Raw genomic sequence first — 17,789 nt, forward strand, 5'->3', positions numbered from 1 at the left:
TGATTACAGCTATGCTCATTTCTATTTTCCAGACATCGGAAATCCCTACAGCCTGGATGTCTTTGAGGGCCACGTGTATTGGACAACTAAAGAGAGGGGTGAAGTGTGGAAGATAAATAAGTTTGGGAAAGGAAACAAAGTCAAAGTGCTAACTATTAACCCCTGGCTAACTCAAGTGCGCATTTACCAGGAGCACCGACACAACCAGTCAGGTCAGAACGCAACGAGATGTATCAGAGCAACAATGTTCACATTTACAGCATTTTTAAAAAATGATGCTGCATTTGTGCTGATACAGTTATGTACTTCAACCAAGAATGGTGAAGTGTATCAACTTATACTTTGAAAAACATGCTGATTATATTTACAGAAGGTTCTTTGTATATTCCGTATGAATTCCCACCAAGAAAATGCTTACTTGTCAGTTCATTGTGGTAACATTACAGGATGTATCAGGTTTGTTTAGTAAAAGTGATCTGTGTGGCTGTCCGTTGTATCCACATACACATACCACAGCCTATTTATATAACTACAAAAAATATGTTGTTTTTCCATAAAACGTCACAGTTAATTTTGATCTAAACCTAACAACTTACTGAAGATAAGACATTATCATATGTAATATATATTTCCCCATTCAGTTGAATGGAAAAATGTATAAAACTTTGAACTGGGAGTGCATGTGTTATATATATATATATATATATATATATATATACACACAAGGTCTGTTAGAAAAGTATCTGACCTTTTTATTTTTTGCAAAAACCTGATGGATTTGACTCACGTGTGCTTGCATGAGCCAACCTTGAACCTTGAACGGCCCTATACAATGTACAAATCACAAGTGTGCCACCATGTGGAGCTTTCTGCCAACACTCGAGGAGTTGAAAGTGATAACAGACGATGTAAAGCAATACCGACCCAAAGCAGTACATAAATTTATCTCAGAAAATTGGTCTGAGTCCAGTCTCTAGTCCTTCTATCTATATATCATCTTAATATCTTGCATTTTGCTCACCTTCTCAAGCTTTTTTTGAGGGGGCGGGGCAGTAAGTGTGTTTTTAATATGTATCTGTGGTTTGTATTGATTTTTTAAAGCCACTTTCTTTAAATATGTAACTAGATACGCCTGCTATAGACCCCATGTATTCACTTGATTTTCACTGCTCAAGCCACCATTTTGGGCAGAAGAGATGATTGATCTACTCACTCAAAGCACAAGCACCAATCTGCCCATTTCAGTCACTTCAGTCGTACATAATCATAGATCAACGTAATGCAACAGCAAATTGAAGAATATTGACAAATGCCACTAATAATTTGCTATTAACAGCAACTAGAGCCACATGTTCTTGCTCACCAACCTGGTGAATCATGTAATGATGTAAGCTGTACAGCGTGTATGGCTTTTCTTTGGAAATGTGTTTCAGATACCTGTGTTTTTAATTCCTAATCAATGCTATAAAAAGTTGGGAACATCACATCTGTATTAATTTTTAATGAATCACATTATCTTCTTAAAATTAAACTGTAAAAAGTGTATTTTGTTGAACAATAGAGTGTTCTTCTTTATGTTTTGCCCTTTCTAGTTCCAAACCCCTGTAAGAATGTGTGCAGCCACTTGTGTCTCCTCCGTCCCGGCGGCTATACCTGCGCCTGCCCACAAGGATCCTCTCCAGTTGATTTCAACCCCAGTGAATGTGATGCAGGTATAACCAGGGCCATCAGCGATTTCTGCTAAAAGTGCTGCTGCCGTTCTTGTTTTTTTGCTGCATCCTGGCTGCCCTGTGTGATTCATTTCTTTATGTTGACACCGTGCTGTGATATCGAGTGTTCTTGTTGTTGATTCTGTACATATGCGTGGTGTTTGCTCCTGCAGCCATTGAGCCGCCGGTTCCTATGCCCCTTGCATGCAGATGCATGAATGGTGGAATGTGCTACACTGATGAGGAAGGGCTGCCCAAGTGCAAGTGAGTTTAGCTACATTTGCCATGTACACCTGCATGATTGTCTAACATTTATCAAAACTAAAATGACCTCCACCAAGGCTGGAATGTTACTGAAAACCTAAGAAACCAGTTATTATAAGGCTGATGAAAAAAGGGTAGGCCTCAACCTGTAGCTCAAACTATCACATTTGGAGAATTTATTTAATAATTTTGAACGTTTAAGGTGACATTATTCTGTTTATACCAAGCGAAGAACCTCCTGAATGTGCTTCACAATTACAGTGTTTGGCTGCGACAGCCTTTGATATGAAATCAAAAATACAAGTGGTGATATTTGAAATTTGGCACCTTTATCGCAGATACTTTCTCAAAGAGAGTCGCCACATTTTGTTGCTGAAGCACTGCACATCTGAAGTTTAACTTTCATAGAAGCTATAACAACAATTTTATTTCTTTGAAATTATAATGTTAATGTGCACAATTGAAGCTGTAGCACCTCTATATGTATGAGAGCAGGTCAATCCTTCATGAAGTAAAGACGTGATGTAAAGTGTGTTGCAGACGTGACTTAAAATTTGATGAAACATGAGACAATGATGAGACAATGAAACTTTTCTTTCTGCATCTTGACAGGTTTTTAAAAGAGCTTAATAAAGAAAATTATGAATGAAGGTATACCACCATCTCCCAAATGCAGGGGTATTGTCTTCAGTCCTTAACAAATATATTAACAACATAATTTAAAGACTTTTGATCCAATTTGCACCAAACTCGGTGGAATGATTGAGAGTCATCCAAGAACAATATGATTAGTCTTTGATTAAAAACTGATTAAATGAAAAGGTCACAGGTTAGCTCTGGAATCATGTGCTGGTGCTTCATGTCAGTGCATCCAATACATTATGGAACTGCCCTGGCCATGGTATAAGAATTTAGGTTGGGGGTTCTGTGGTTGGTGTCCTGTCAAGCCACCAAGAAGACATCCAAGAAAGTGACACACACTATTTAAATGTTACAAAATTCACACATTTAAGTAAACCTCTTACTCTGAGACAGGGCACTGTCACATATCAACAATAAGCTGTTGTACATTGTTGTAACAAAAATTTCCATTTATACATTTTGTACATGTGAACATAACCCTTAACCATTGCTCTGCGGCACATAACTTTAATCAATAACTATAATTAGGGAGGGGTGTTATTTCAATTTTTTTTGAAATCTATAATTTTGCATGGGATATGGAAATATACATGGAATAAACCATAACAGTATAATCTTTGGGTCATTTGGTTCCAAAAACCCATATGGACGGAGCGTTTGAAAATTTCAAGTAACGCGTGTGTCGTATATGTGCTGTTGACATAGAGAACCACTCTGTTGCTTATAATTAGTTCATTGTGGCTGTGTCATTCTTTACATGTGATGATTATACTCAACTGATGTTCCTGAAATAAAAACTACATAGATTTTGTTTGTTAAAATTGATCGTAACATATGTACTGAAATTAGGTTTTTTGTTAATTACTCTTAAAACACACCAGATAGACTTATTGTTAATATAGAAGTTGACTACAAACTTGGGGTCAAGCAACATTTAGAGCCAAATTTCAAGTCTCTAGGTACAGCGGTTCTCAAGATATGACATTTTCGTTGATATTTTTGCCGATTTTTGAACCCGATAGCTTCACTGGCTCTGTCCATATGGGTTTTTGGAACCAAATGACCCAAAATGTATCCTGCTATGATTTATTCCATGTATATTTCCATATTCCATGCAAACATTTATAGATTTTCAATTTTTTTGAAATAACACCCCTCCCTACTATAATCACACAGGAGAAAATGCATATACTACATGGATCAAACTGAACCCTGATGGTTTGCACTCAAGTCTGAATATACTAAAAAAAAAATGCATTTGAAAGATTCCACTTGAGTTAAGTGACTTTACAGCATCATGCTCAGTCTCATTCAGATTTATAGATTGTTTTCTTAGCTCCTACACCTGTGCCCCTGCTGATTTGTTATCAGCATTAATCAAACTAATGACCCAGTCTCTGTGCAAATGGTGATGAGGTCAGTCCTGGCTACTAAAAGGCCTTCCAGAAATTTATATCATAGTCTGCTGAGAATTAGAACCCAGACACAGGATGCTGACACAGATGTTAAGCAACTGAAAAGATTTATTTTACAATGCAGAAAATAAGCAGAAAAGGATAATACAAATGGGATGAACAGACCTGAGAGAAACGTGAAGACAACCGGGGGAAAAAAAAATCATAATAGACAGATGGGCTTGAGGCAGGAACAAATGAACACGAGGAACACTACCCACTCAATGATCTAACAAAGTGTTATGTGTCGGACGCAGCTCGGAGAACCGACCAGCGTTTGAAGGACCCAGTATGAAATAAGCAGAGCACGGTACAAAGGCTAACTGAATTTAATACATAACAGTGATATAAAAAACAACAAAAGAAAGTGCGGTCTGGCATGGTGCGCTCCCAGCAGCGCTAACGGTCCGGAGCCAGAAGCTGTTCGGACCCAAGGACCCCGCCGACACCCCCCAGGTGGCCGCAACAAACCGAGTCTGTGAAAGAAGGAACCATTATGTGAGTCCACACTCTACACACAGAGAGAACACTTAAAGGTGTACAAACAGCAAACACTTCCTGGCTTGATTACTAATCAGCTTCCCAACCTGCAGGCATGGAACATCCAGTTCACAAAACTCCACTGCAGTGGAAGCCGATACATGACTAACATACAGCTCAATATAATAAAGGTGTGAGGGACACCACATTTACTGACTGTATAAATGTTAGTCACAAAATCTAATGTACCTCAGGAAGTGTGCTGACGAGCGTGAGACCTCACCCCCTCCTCTTTCACAGACCGTGCATCAAACCCTGGACGTTCTCTGCATCCACTGATGATGAGATGGCTCCCGAGACGACGATCTCACCCGTCTGGTCACAAGGTCGAGTCTCTGGCAAATACACACTGTATACTCCAGTCTTAAATGCCACCATGTTCCAATCCATATAGATGCACCTCAGCTGTGAGTCCTGACGAGCCGCAGGTGATCAGGGTGAGGTCCTGATAACCTCAGCAACACAGCCACTCAGTCCCAAATGCAAGCCACCTGGAAGGAAAAACAAAAGACAGAAACAAAAAGGCAGCCAGGCCCCCCAGCCATACAACACAAAGACCAGCCAAAAACCAATGACAAATATATACAGACTGATTATGAAAGAACAAGAGACAGTTGTGTGATTATAAACATGATACAGATGTGTAGTGAGAGAAATACATATAGAGGGAAACCAGACAACATCAATGCAAGTAAAGGTGAATTAACAAGGCACACAGGTGAGGAAAAACAATCATCAAAACCAACAATATATACCAGACATGAACAAAAAGCTAAGTGAAAGCAATACAACAATTTTGGATTCACGTATTGATTTTGGAGTTGTTTGGGCCTTGGTGGAGATTCTGATATTTTTGGTATTGTATCTCCTTCCCTCCCTCATTCACTCAAGATACTGTTTATCAGTGTTAAAGGAAAAAAAAAAATGCCTGATGATGTGTTTGTGTAGGTGTCCGAATGGTTACAAAGGCATTTACTGCGAGATGGGAAGTATCAGGCGTGCTCCACCAGGAACAGGTATTGTCATTCAACTTTAATCAGTCTCTTTCAGTCACTTACAACATTCAGTTCATTGAGTTTAAATTGTAAAATTTTACCAGATGCATTCTCATGAGCAAAGAACCAAGTGGGTCTTACATACACCTGCTCATCTGTGTAGCTGAAAAAAAAAAAAATCTACCAGTCACACTCGTTCACAGTGTTGTATACAACCCCTGGCAATAATTATGGAATCACCGGCCTTGGAGGATGTTCATTCAGTTGTTTAATTTTGTAGAAAAAAAAGCAGATCACAGACATGACACAAAACTAAAGTCATGCATGTCAGGTAAAGTCACTGGGGAGATGGCTGTCATTACATCATCAATAAATGCACAAGTTTACATTGATATTTTGGACACTTTTCTTATCCCATCAATTGAAAGGATGTTTGGGGATGATGAAATCATTTTTCAAGATGATAATGCATCTTGCCATAGAGCAAAAACTGTGAAAACATTTCTTGCAAAAGACACATAGGATCAATGTCATGGCCTGCAAATAGTCCGGATCTTAATCCAATTGAAAATCTTTGGTGGAAGTTGAAGAAAATGGTCCATGACAAGGCTCCAACCTGCAAAGCTGATCTGGCAACAGCAATCGGAGAAAGTTTGAGCCACATTGATGAAGAGTACTGTTTGTCACTCATTAAGTCCATGCCTCAGAGACTGCAAGCTGTTATAAAAGCCAGAGGTGGTGCAACAAAATACTAGTGATGTGTTAGAGCGTTCTTTTGTTTTTCATGATTCCATAATTTTTTCCTCAGAATTGAGTGATTCCATATTTTTTTCCCTCTGCTTGGTCTAAAAAAGTAACCGTTACTGACTGCCACAATTTTTTTCCCCTGATTTCTTATAGTGTTTCTTAAACCCAGAAAGTTGCCATTTGAAATGACTTTAGTTTTGTGTCATGTCTGTGATCTGCTTTTTTTCTACAAAATTAAACAACTGAATGAACATCCTCCAAGGCCGATGATTCCATAATTTTTGCCAGGGGTTGTAGTAACAAAGTAAAAATACTTCACTACTGTACCTAAGTATGTTTTAGAAGACTTTACTTGAGTTTTTTTAAATTCAGCTTACTTTCACTTTTACTTCACTACATTTCCGACCTTAATTGCATACTTCTACTCCGATACATTTTCTATGCACCATGCCGTTACTCATTACAAAAAAAAAAAAAAAAAAAAAAAAAACCACACACGAAAAAAGTCATGTTTTCACCCAGAGACACCACTGATTACTAGTGACTGCAATGAAGTCAGGCCGATTTCTCATGAGGCATGTCCGGTAGGCTTTTTTGCAGTTGCGCACTGGCTTGTCAGGAAAATGATAATTTCTCTACATTAATTACAGACCTGCAGTGGGTCTGTATTCAACGTTTCTGCAGCGCGGCTTTGCTTTGAACCTTGAAACAATTGAAGCAGTGATTCGCAGATCAAAGCAGTGGTTCTAGCTACGATTTGTGGATTCATTGTTTTATTCTGCTTTATCCTAATTTTTCTCCGCTAAAACCCTGAAGAGCATATGTCTGTGAGTAATATTTAATATTTTTTATGTTAAACCGACCTGTTATGGTCTTCTGAAACAGTTGATAGATGTATTTTATAACTTAAAAACAGGACGCATTAGCATGTCTATGGCTTTTTCAATGTTAAAGTTAGCATTAAGCTGTTCGCATCAGCACGTTTGTGTTGATTTATTTTCTGTATAATTGATGGCTCAGCGTTCGTTGTCATAAAACAGTCAAATTGTAATTTTTTTCATTTATTTTTATTCATATATTAATAATAATAGCAACAACAATAATAGTCTAAATAATAGACAATAATAGTCAATAATAATAGACTATAATGTTACAATACAATTTTAAAGAAAGAGACAAAAAGAACCAAAATGAAACAAAACACACCAGAAAAGATAAAACCATGTAACAATGAAAATAAATAAATACATATAGAAATAAATAACTGTTTCCTGTGAACATCTAGTGAGTAGCCTACTCTCGTTTAGGTTTTGAAACCTTGTTTCTGAAGTGTTTTTGTGTGATGTGCACAATTTTCAGTATTTTGACTAATACTACCAGTCATTTACAAGCCTAGATAAACTTTTATATATATATATATAAATAAAAAAAAACAGTCGTTTTTGATTATTAACATTTACTTGTACTTTTACTTTCAATACTTGAGTACATTTAGTTGTACATTACTTGTCATGCTTAGTAAGTCCCTTCGGCTGCTCCCTTGTTTGCACTCGGGGTCGCCACAGCAAATCCAAGGTGGATCTGCATGTTGATTTGGCACAGGTTTTACGCCGGATGCCCTTCCTGACGCAACTCCACATTACATGGAGAAATGTGGCAGGGGTGGGATTTGAACCCGGAACCTTCTGAACTGAAACTTGTCATGCTTAAGTACAATAAATACTAGATACTTTAAGACTTTTACTTGAGTAGCATTTCAATCGGTGACTTGAACTTCTACCAAAGTCATTTTTTTAATGGGTATCTGTACTTAAGTGTGATTTTCCGGTACTTTATACAACACTGCTCATTCATTTTTGATCCACACACTGGATAAAATAGTTTTGCATGCAGTCACTCAGCAAAGTGTGAAGATGTTGACTCAAAATATCTCTTTAATTAATGATATTACAATAAATTATGGTTTTACTCCCCGAATGGTTTAGCACGTTCATGGTAGTATGTCCATAACAAACAAATCTGTCAGCAAGGTATTAGAAATGTGTATAATCAACACCTTCATACTATCCAGGGTGTGTGCGACTTCTAAGTTTGCTTCCTCCTAAGGTGTTCTTGCAGCTATCAGTGACAGTGGAGGCTCGCTGTGCCTAGGCCTTTTGCAAACTGTTCCTCTGACAGCTTACATGGCCCTCAGGCCCATGATATACAGCATTTGGTTGAGAGTTCAAACAATTTAGGGCAAGTAAAGGTCTATCAGACTACCTTTTGTGTTTTGACATATTCAAAGAGAAGACTTTATAGTTCTGTACATCCTATCAGTATTGCAGGGTATACTTCACTCCCTGATTTCTCACAACATCAGACCAAACAGCAAATTGAATAGTTTAAATTTTCTGTCTTAAGCTGTGGCAGTTCTGCTGGCGGTCATTATCATCTTGATTACCGGAGGACTGGCTGTTGGACTTTTCCTCAACTACAAGCGAACCGGCTCATTCATCCCTTCCATACTAAAGTTACCCAGGTACCACCCTCCTTATTTATCTAAATACACACCTATAATAATGTGGCTGCATGCAGACAAATGAAAACTGTGGTTTTTCTCCAGCCTCAGTAGTCTGGTGAAATCCACTGACAATGGGAATGGGGTGATGTTTCACTCTGGTGGTAATGTGGATCTTGGACCTTCACACATTGGAGTGTCATTTATTGACACAACCATGCACATGGTGAGTTACCAGTGGAAGAGTTTTGGCACTGACATGTTCCTGACGTCACTGGAGCATTCCAGCACTGTGTTATATGAGGTATTTACTGAGAGTTTTCAATTTAACCTTATATGCTGGACTCATTTTGTCAGCCACATTTGAGAAAGAGGAGGTTAATGAATGAATTATGCCAATTTGGGGTTATCTAATTGGTGATAGATGTAAACTCATCACTATAATATTGTCACAGGATGACACTTTCACCATGGAAGCTGGGAGGCAGCCAGTAACATTTGAAAACCCGACCTACGCCTCTGCATCTGGAGTTTCCACTGATCCTGCTGTTATTTATGCCACACAGGTACTTATTCACAACGAATAGATCAGGGGCAAACTGCAAGTCCACCGGAGGCACATCCAACTCATTTTTCCTCTTTACGTGGTGCGAAACCTCATGCAAACTTGGGTGAAGAGTACAAAGAGGATAGAATAAGTCTCCGCATTACTCAGGAGCATACTGGGGGCATACAATGGATTCAGTCGAGTTTCTATAATGAGGGAGGGATTTTTTTGGGGGCATATGGATGCGCACAGAGCAGGTAAAAAGCTGAAAGTTCCACATCATTACACATCACTTGCAGCACTGTTGATAGTAAGGTAAAAACAGTTACAGCCTGCTCATGCACAGTAAAATCACCAGTGTTGAATTAACACTGCCAGTGGACATATGGTCGCACTCTGACCACAGTAGGACCATATGTCCACGGGAGTGTTAATTTAACACTGGTGATTTTACTGTGTAGAAGGATTGTGTGAGTTCTTTTTCTGTTAAGGTTGGAGTTGGTTAGTACTTAGATAAGAGACCGCTTACGAAGACCAGGGCCTATGTTTGCTTCTCCAGGTAAAACTGAAGTTACATCAGTAAGGGAATCCTGCATAAAACTTGTGCCAAATCCAAATGTGGATCTGTTCTAGGTCTGCTGTGGTGATCCTGAGCAAACAGAAGCAGTCGATAGAGAAAACATTGTCTCCTGCTTGTTGTGTTTGAGGAAGCATGTATTGGGCTGTAAAATTACAAAATGATCAGGTTTTGTATTTTATCTGATATAGTCTGTTGCTTTTATTGAATTAAATAGACAGAATAACTTTTTTGTTCTGCAAAAAGAAATGTCAAACTAAATTTTATTTCATTGAAAATCTAATGAAGAAAAAAATGGTTTTAGAAACATCAGAACACTAAACATAAGCAACACAAAACATGATCAAACTCTACAGTTTTTAAGTGTTAGTTGTCCGGTAAAAATTCAGTCATTACTAAATATTTCATTGAACACTTAAAATCAGAGTAGGAGCTGGTGAAGTGACATTGATGGCAACATGAGTTTATAACTGATAGAACAACTTTAGGTTTTCTCTTTCAAACAGGTGACTGTGAATGTCAGCGATGAACAGAGAGAGAACAACTTTGTGAACCCAGTGTATCATACAGACAACAATGTGGTCATCGTGCATACCTCTTCTGGAAGTGACAAACCTTCACAGGTGAGATACTGGTCCTCCGTATGTCTCCGTATACATGTTTTGGAGTTTATGCAGCGAAGGTTGTAAAGGTCTGCTACGGTAACTGGTAATGAATCTATGCCACTTAACAGCAATGACTGCTACCACTTTAAAATTAATATATTTATACACGAGGAAAACAACCATGTGCTGGTGCTGCATATTGCTGTATCCACCAAATGGAACTACCTTGAATCTTGGATGGCAACCAAGATTCAGGCAGACAAGTGGTCCATCCCCATCTGTTGAAAACAACCATCTGTCTACTACAGTCAAGTGAAAGTGGTCATCCCATTGGCCTTCTCCCACTGTTGGGTCTCCATCTGCTGGATCATGCCAATAGAAATGCGCCAAATGGTAACAATATCGTAGCTGAGGCTCTCTTAAAACCGTCGCTGCTTAAACTACCCATTATGTTGACAGCATGACTCCACATCACCCTTTGTGCTCATTTGCAGGAGTCGAAATGGAGCTTATTGAAAAGGAAACTAAACCCAAGTACCACGTTTGAAAACCCTTCATACTCAGAGGTAACTGTAGAACTTTAAACATTTCTTCATGATGACAGAAGAATCCATCCGTCCATCCATTTTCTGGATGTACCCGCTTACTCCAGTAAAGGGACACCGGGTGGCTGGAGCCTATCCCAGCAGTCATAGGACGAGAGGCGGGGTACACCCTGGACAGGACGCCAGTCTGTCGCAGGGCCACATATAGACAATCAAACATTCACACCTGCACACACACTTACAGATAGTTAGGGGAGGTGATGGTCTAGTGGTTAAGTGTTGGGCTTGAGACCAGAGGATCCTCGGTTCAAATCCCAGTCTGACTGGAAAATCACTAAGGGAATTAAGGACCTTGGGCAAAGTCCTTAATCCCCTAGTTGCGCCCAGTGTGTAGTGAGCGCCTTGTATGGCAACACCCTGACATCAAGGTGAATGTGAGGCATTATTGTAAAGCACTTTGAGCATCTGATGCAGATGTAAAAGAGCTATAGAAATGCAGTACATTATTTCAAAGTTACTAATCCACCTAACCTCCATGTCTTTGGATGTGTGAGGAAGCAGGAGCACTTGGAGGGACCCCACACAAACACAGGGAGAACATGCAAACGCCACACAGAAAGGGAAGGTGGGAAACGAACCCACAACCTTCTTGCTGTGAAGCAACAGTGCTAACCACTATACCACCATGCTGCCACATAAGAATCCAAAACGGTTAATATGTACAACTGTTTCTTTTCCTTTTTTGTGCATTTTTCTTCCCCAGATGAAGGATGAAAAACCTGGAGAAAGCAGCAGGGATTCTCCCACCGCTGAGCCCTCTCCATATGTCCCCCCCACCAAACCTCAGAAGAGGGAACGTCCGAGCACCTTTTCGCCGACCGAGGACAGTTTCAAAGACACGGCCACTCTGGTTAAAGAGGACAGCGACGTATAACGCTTCTCGCTGAACGGGAAAAAGAAACACACTTTGCACAGAATTTATTTTTTTATGTAGCCTGTGTACAAATAAGTTTAGGAAAGAGACACATTTCTGTAGAATGAAGAAAAGAGTCCTCTGTCACAATGCCTTCTGACATTTCTAATGCCAACTGGTGTGTAATGTTTGTCTTTATTCTGATGTACAATATGTATATCTTTGCACTGATGCTGCTTAAAGAAATGTTGATATAAAAGCTGTATATTTGTAAATTTGAACAGCAAGATTGTCAAAAAGCTGAAGATCTGAAACAGATCTTATGAATAGTCCTACATACAGTGAATGCAGTATCACATACACACAGTGCAGTCAACGTACAGTAGTTACGCTATCGAGAGCAATGTTTTCCGTATTCTTCGTTCACGTTTATATACCTCATTTCAAGGCTATAAAGTAAAAGAAAGACAAAAAACACTGGATTTCATGTGATGCTGTTCATTTTTCAAAGATTTTGCTACAATATAAACATTTGCATGCGTGTAATACCACAAAAACACATTAAAAGTGCAGTACGCACATTGTGCATTGTATTTGCTTTTAAACAGAATCAAACTCATTCCCTGGCTTTGTGATATCTCAGTCAGTATAATCATGTTTTACTAAAAACACTGGAATGACAGCCTCTTTTTTTAATGTTTGAAACATTACTTGAATGGTTGCATGTTTTTTTTTTTGAATGGAAATGAATTTATAATGTTGATTTCTATGGCGCTCACAGACACATCCATATCACTCCATACAGATGAAGGTGGTCATTTTAAATGCAGAGTGATTTATTTTGCAAAATGACGACAAATAAAAGCTGTATCTGTGATCTTGCAGAATATGCACATTTTTATTTTTATTTTTTTAGGTAGAAAACTGGATCACAAATTGATGCTGCTCACTTGTGAATGAATAAAATTCCTACTTTGTAATGTAGTCTTGGCATTTTTTCCCCCTCATCATTGATACATATTTACTTTTATGGATCTCACTTTAGTTGTTTCTTTGCTTGTGTCTCATTTGTTGGACTTCAGGTGTAGAAGTGAGGAGATTTACAGCAAAGTCAGAAGTAAATGTCGGGAGGTAGGACGGAGGGATCCGGAATAGTTACATCAGGCCGTGCTCCATATGACTGGTTACCTTGGAGATATCTGAACTGCACAGGATGTTAATAGTGAACTCGTACGCTTTCACATCTGATAAGTGAGACAGAAGCAAGGAGTGAATAACACTGTGCTTAATTTATAACTTACATTAATCTGCTTGGAATGCAGGAAAACTTACAGTTGTTGATGTGTGTCTCTCCATACAAGTCTTTGACATCTTGTGGGAAGCAGTTCCACGGCCTCCTGAGGTCGGCTTCAATAACATCCATCTGAGTTGGGCCTGTTTTGAAGTATCCAGGTTCAGTAATGGTCATTTTGATGCCAAACGGTTGCCTGTTCTTCCTAGACAGGTGATGCAAAGATTTTCTTTTAATACAAATAGATTTTATTGCAAGCAACATATGTAGTGCGTGTTGAGACTCCACACTGACTGTAGCTTTTAAATATGAAATTCATTATTTGTTATGCATGCATATTCCAGAACCTTCCAGCAGGTGCCGGTGTTCAGCAGGTGGCAGACTTGACTTTGTTCTTCTCATTTAATTGTCATTATCTGCTCCTTTCAAGCAAAAATCAAAGTCAATAAACAATGCAGAGGTTCAAATGGGAATGAAGAAAGATCCCATAAATGCAACTTTTACTTATTTTTTCCCCACGGTTACTCAACGTTCCAGTGTGTAAGATTGAATGCCATCTAGTGGTGAGGTTGCAGATTACATTATGCCATCACCAGTCACTATTTTGTTTCAAGTTGTCACTTCTGTGGTGATGGGGATTTATGGTCCTTTGCCTTCTCTCGTGAAAATATGTATCTTCCATTTCACAAAAATGAGGGTTCTCAAACTTATTAAGGCACCTTGACACTTGCACGAATGTAATCTTCACACTGGCACACAATCTTGCGTGCCATTGAGTAAATGTGTCGTACACTGCACGGCTGTGTGCCTGCATGTGGGAAGAAAATGTTGATATGTTCAAAACCTCTGGCATACATTAATTTCATGAGCTAGTCATGAACATTACGCAACCTGTTTGAAAACACTGCCTGTAACTGTATGTCGTTGTGCGCAGTGCAGCCGAACGATTGTGATGAGATGTTACATCTACAATAAAAACATAATTATACAGATACATTATCTAACTCATAAGAAGCAATGAAAATGCAACTGTTTCACCAATCCATTACGATATATATATATATATTATAAGATCCCAAAGCCTTCTCCACCACACGCCATTTCACGAGACCTGCAACTGAAGACAATTTCAATAGCCAAGTTCTGAGAGCAACATCGGCTACGAAATGATTATTTTATACAGGGTGGTGTCCAGCGGGACAAAGCGGGATGCATTGGCACGACGAATTGCGCGGCAGTGTGGGGATGAAATTCATGCAAGTGTCAAGGTGCCTTTAGCCTGTACAAGCAACCAGTAGGCGAGCAACCACTGATTATTCTACCTCTTTAGTCTTTCAGTCATGTTGCAAAATGAAAAAGACAGAGTAACGATGTTCCTTTTGGGCAACTGTAGCAACATAGTGGAGCAAAATGACCGCCTCTATGAGGGGGCCCGCTCCCACATAGATAGGAAGGTCTCATTCCAAGCTCATGAAAACACTGAATGGTTGTTGCAAGTATACGCTAATGAACAGATGGTTATGAATGCTGTATTCCATTTCAGTTAATACACATCCCTAAATCATACACATTGCCGCTTTAAGTACCATTTATGAATCAAAACACAACGATCCTAGTTTATTTGTTTAACTTATTAAATTTGCTTAATTGTTTTTTATCATGCTTGAGAACACTAGAGGGTACAAATCAAAAATAACACACACACACCCTCATCTTCAAGTGCTTATCCAAGATCGGGTCACAGGGGGGCTGGAGCCTATCCCAGCAATCAAAGGGTGTGAGGCAGAGTTCACCCTGCATAGGATGCCAGTCTGTCACAGGGCCATATAGACAAACAAACACATTCACACGTGCACTCACACACCTACGGACAATTTAAAGTTTTCAATCCACCTAGCCTGCATGTCTTTGGATGCGGGAGGAAGCCGGAGCACCCGGAGAGACCCCACATGAACATGGGGAGAACATGCAAACTACCCACAGAGAGGCCACAGGTGGGAATCAATCCCATGACCTTCTTGCTGTGAGGCAACAGTGCTAACCACTAATCCACCGTGCTGTGCAACAACAAGAACATTTGAAAACATTTGTTTCAAAACACGTTGTGATGTAATGGCACGCTGTTCAATCCAACTCTGACTGGCTCTTCCTGAAGAGACAGACTCTAATAAGTTCACTGGCTTTTAAGGTGGATTTAAGAGTAAGTGGCATGTCATCATGCAAAGTGACCCATCTTAAAATAATTTGTACTTTTTTGGTAGCAGTGGAAATATTGGGACTCTCAAAACTAATGGTAGCTGTGATAATATTGGAACTCTCGCAGTTAGAGGCATAATTAAAAATCAAAGCTATGTGTGACAATTTAAAGAAAATTGTGTATTTTCATAAACAAACTACATTTCTATAGCACTTTTCCATCTGAAGCAGATGCTCAAAGCACTTTACAATGATGACTCAAACACACACAAACACTGCAATCCAATGCACTGCAGCTTGGAGATTAATGATCTCCCCCGAAGGTCCCTAATGATTTTCCAGTCTGACAGGAATTTGAACAGAGGATCCTCTTGCCTCTCAAGCCAACCAATTTGACCTCCAGACCATCATCTACTTTCAATAAGGAACTAATGATAACTTAATTTTGAGTGATGAATGCCAATAATAGCAATAAAAGAAACAGGAAACCTGCTTTGCACTTAGCACAACAGATTTTCCAGTTTTTGTCTTTTGTGTTCTAAATGAGACGTTTGAAGAACCGGTTTTACAACCTGAGGCTGTTGGAAAAGAATTTTGTGCAACTTTTGGACAGGCAGTAGCCTCCTCCAGTGACAGAAAGCCTGCCAACAATATTGGCCACATTCACCACATGCCCCCGAGCCTTCTTCAGCAATGGGAGGAACTGGAGGGTCACCTCAATGACACCCATCAAATTCACATCCAGAACCTTATTGAAATTCTCTAACTGCATCCGGTCTGTGGAACCACTGGGTACAGACCGCCCAGTGTTGTTCACCAGCCCCCACTACCCTGCAGATGGCAGAGAACAGCAGGAAAGCACTTGGAATGATTGCCTTCGCCGCTTTAAAATGTTTAATTGAAAAACAGGGAGATAGATCTGATGGTTGGGTGGTCCAGAGCTTCAGTGTAAAGTGACGGCCTCTCTTCACTCACAGAGTTATAGATGGATTCATGAGAAAACTGTTGGACAGGTTTAGATCCTGGGAATTACATTGTAGGATAAGATGTTTTAGATCTTGGCAGAGCTATTAAAAGTATTCCAAATACAAAAATTTATGTTCTGTGATCTGATTTTGTATCATCCTACTTTTGTATTCCTTATTTTGTTTGTTTTTACAAATCAGTGTTGTGAATTTTATTAATCCAATGACAACTGTTAGGGTTGTGTTTTGGTAGGGTTGTTTTTGCGATTTGGCCCCTGTGTGTCCCCCTCTCGTCCTTTTTGGGCCCTCAGCACTTCCTGTTCGGTCTGGTGTGAGAGTGAGTTTTTCTCGCTCAGCTCCGCTCTGTTTCTCTCTCTCCCGTTTGTATCCTACATATGTTAATGCTTTATTCTGTTAGTCCCAGCGTGCTTCTCTTGTGCCACACCTGTCACCTCTTCGGTGTCTCATGTCTCTTCTTGTCACTGCCTTTGTCTCATCTATCTCCTCACTTTTTCCTCTGTCATCTTGTATATGAAATCTGACTCACTTTCCCCCACTGGTGTTTAGTTATATTCCTACATGTTTTAGACTCTGTCCTGACCTTCTAGCCCCCTCTGCTGTTTTGTTATGTTCCTGCAGATTTTTAGTTAAATTGTCTACACCTGCTTGGATCTGCAGCTGTCACTGATTGTGTTATTTAAAGAGACTGCTTGGTTTTAGTTGTGGGTCTACTGGTTTGAGTTATGTTGTGGTGGCCTGTCCTTGGCTCTTCCAGCGTTTGCAAGCTGCGAGGTTTAGCATTTAGATGCTCCTCCTGTGCTTTTTCTATGCACTTCCTAGAGCACTTTCCCATTGTGTTAAAGTGGTTTACCTGAAGCTCTCCCTTTTGAAAGGAAACTGATTTCTTCTTTTTTTCCTGGTCACCCATCTCACTTTGTTTTGAAATCTTTTTGGAGATGGACTCTGTCCTGTGAACACTTCTGAGTTGTGAAAGAATTTTGTTTGGAACTCTATTATGAGTAAGAGACTGTCTTGGTGCACTCATTATGTAAGCGACTCAGCAGTTTAAACCCTTCTTTTTAGACAAAGGATGTTTTTTTAGGTTGGATTGCCTTCTGTGAGGAAGACTATTTGTGTTGAACTCTCTTTGTATTAAGTCTACTCCTCAGTTTGTCTAAACCCTTACTAAGATGACTCCTTGTTTGTTCACTTTTTGAATGAAACTTGATTCCTCAGTAAGAAAGCTACTACTTGGGTCTATACACCCTGTTGAAGAAGACTACTCCTGTGGAACTCCAG

The 17,789-nt window shown here is 39.5% G+C and overlaps 2 protein-coding genes and 1 long non-coding RNA gene across 6 annotated transcripts in view; 2 read left to right on the forward strand and 1 right to left on the reverse strand.

Moving 5' to 3' along the window:
- The window catches only part of lrp2a (low density lipoprotein receptor-related protein 2a), a 111,211-nt gene extending 98,616 nt beyond the window's left edge, over positions 1 to 12,595 (forward strand). For all 4 annotated transcript variants that reach the window (XM_034187279.1, XM_034187280.1, XM_034187281.1 and 1 more), the window contains 10 exons: positions 33 to 212; positions 1,593 to 1,712; positions 1,883 to 1,973; positions 5,558 to 5,625; positions 8,755 to 8,872; positions 8,957 to 9,077; positions 9,307 to 9,417; positions 10,482 to 10,598; positions 11,075 to 11,146; positions 11,889 to 12,595. In XM_034187279.1, coding sequence (XP_034043170.1) covers positions 33 to 212; positions 1,593 to 1,712; positions 1,883 to 1,973; positions 5,558 to 5,625; positions 8,755 to 8,872; positions 8,957 to 9,077; positions 9,307 to 9,417; positions 10,482 to 10,598; positions 11,075 to 11,146; positions 11,889 to 12,059 — 1,169 coding nt within the window. In that variant the 3' untranslated portion in view covers positions 12,060 to 12,595. The remainder of the gene's footprint in view (positions 1 to 32; positions 213 to 1,592; positions 1,713 to 1,882; positions 1,974 to 5,557; positions 5,626 to 8,754; positions 8,873 to 8,956; positions 9,078 to 9,306; positions 9,418 to 10,481; positions 10,599 to 11,074; positions 11,147 to 11,888) is intronic.
- A 185-nt stretch (positions 12,596 to 12,780) lies between these two features.
- On the forward strand, positions 12,781 to 13,018 carry LOC117525422. Its single transcript, XR_004565044.1, has 2 exons — positions 12,781 to 12,905; positions 12,959 to 13,018. It is a non-coding gene; the product is annotated as an uncharacterized LOC117525422 (long non-coding RNA).
- A 175-nt stretch (positions 13,019 to 13,193) lies between these two features.
- On the reverse strand, positions 13,194 to 17,418 carry LOC117524241 (retinol dehydrogenase 7-like). Its single transcript, XM_034186014.1, has 4 exons — positions 17,362 to 17,418; positions 16,098 to 16,351; positions 13,371 to 13,534; positions 13,194 to 13,282 (listed from the first exon to the last, which is right to left on the reverse strand). The coding sequence occupies exons 1-4, from the start codon at positions 17,416 to 17,418 to the stop codon at positions 13,194 to 13,196; spliced, it is 564 nt and encodes a 187-aa protein (XP_034041905.1).
- Positions 17,419 to 17,789: the final 371 nt, after the last annotated feature.

Source organism: Thalassophryne amazonica, chromosome 14 (genome assembly GCF_902500255.1).
Source record: "Thalassophryne amazonica chromosome 14, fThaAma1.1, whole genome shotgun sequence".
NCBI lineage: Eukaryota > Metazoa > Chordata > Actinopteri > Batrachoidiformes > Batrachoididae > Thalassophryne > Thalassophryne amazonica.

Bases quoted from the DNA above. Each gene is read 5' to 3' on its own strand.
- LOC117524241 (XM_034186014.1), bottom strand. From the start codon at position 17,418: ATGGGTGACCAGGAAAAAAAGAAGAAATCAGTTTCCTTTCAAAAGGGA. The intron at 16,352-17,361 runs GTAAACCACTTT...TCTGCAGGGTAG, and splicing joins TTCAAAAGGGAGAGCTTCAG to TGGGGGCTGGTGAACAACAC. The intron at 13,283-13,370 runs GTAAGTTTTCCT...CTCACTTATCAG, and splicing joins AGAGACACACATCAACAACT to ATGTGAAAGCGTACGAGTTC.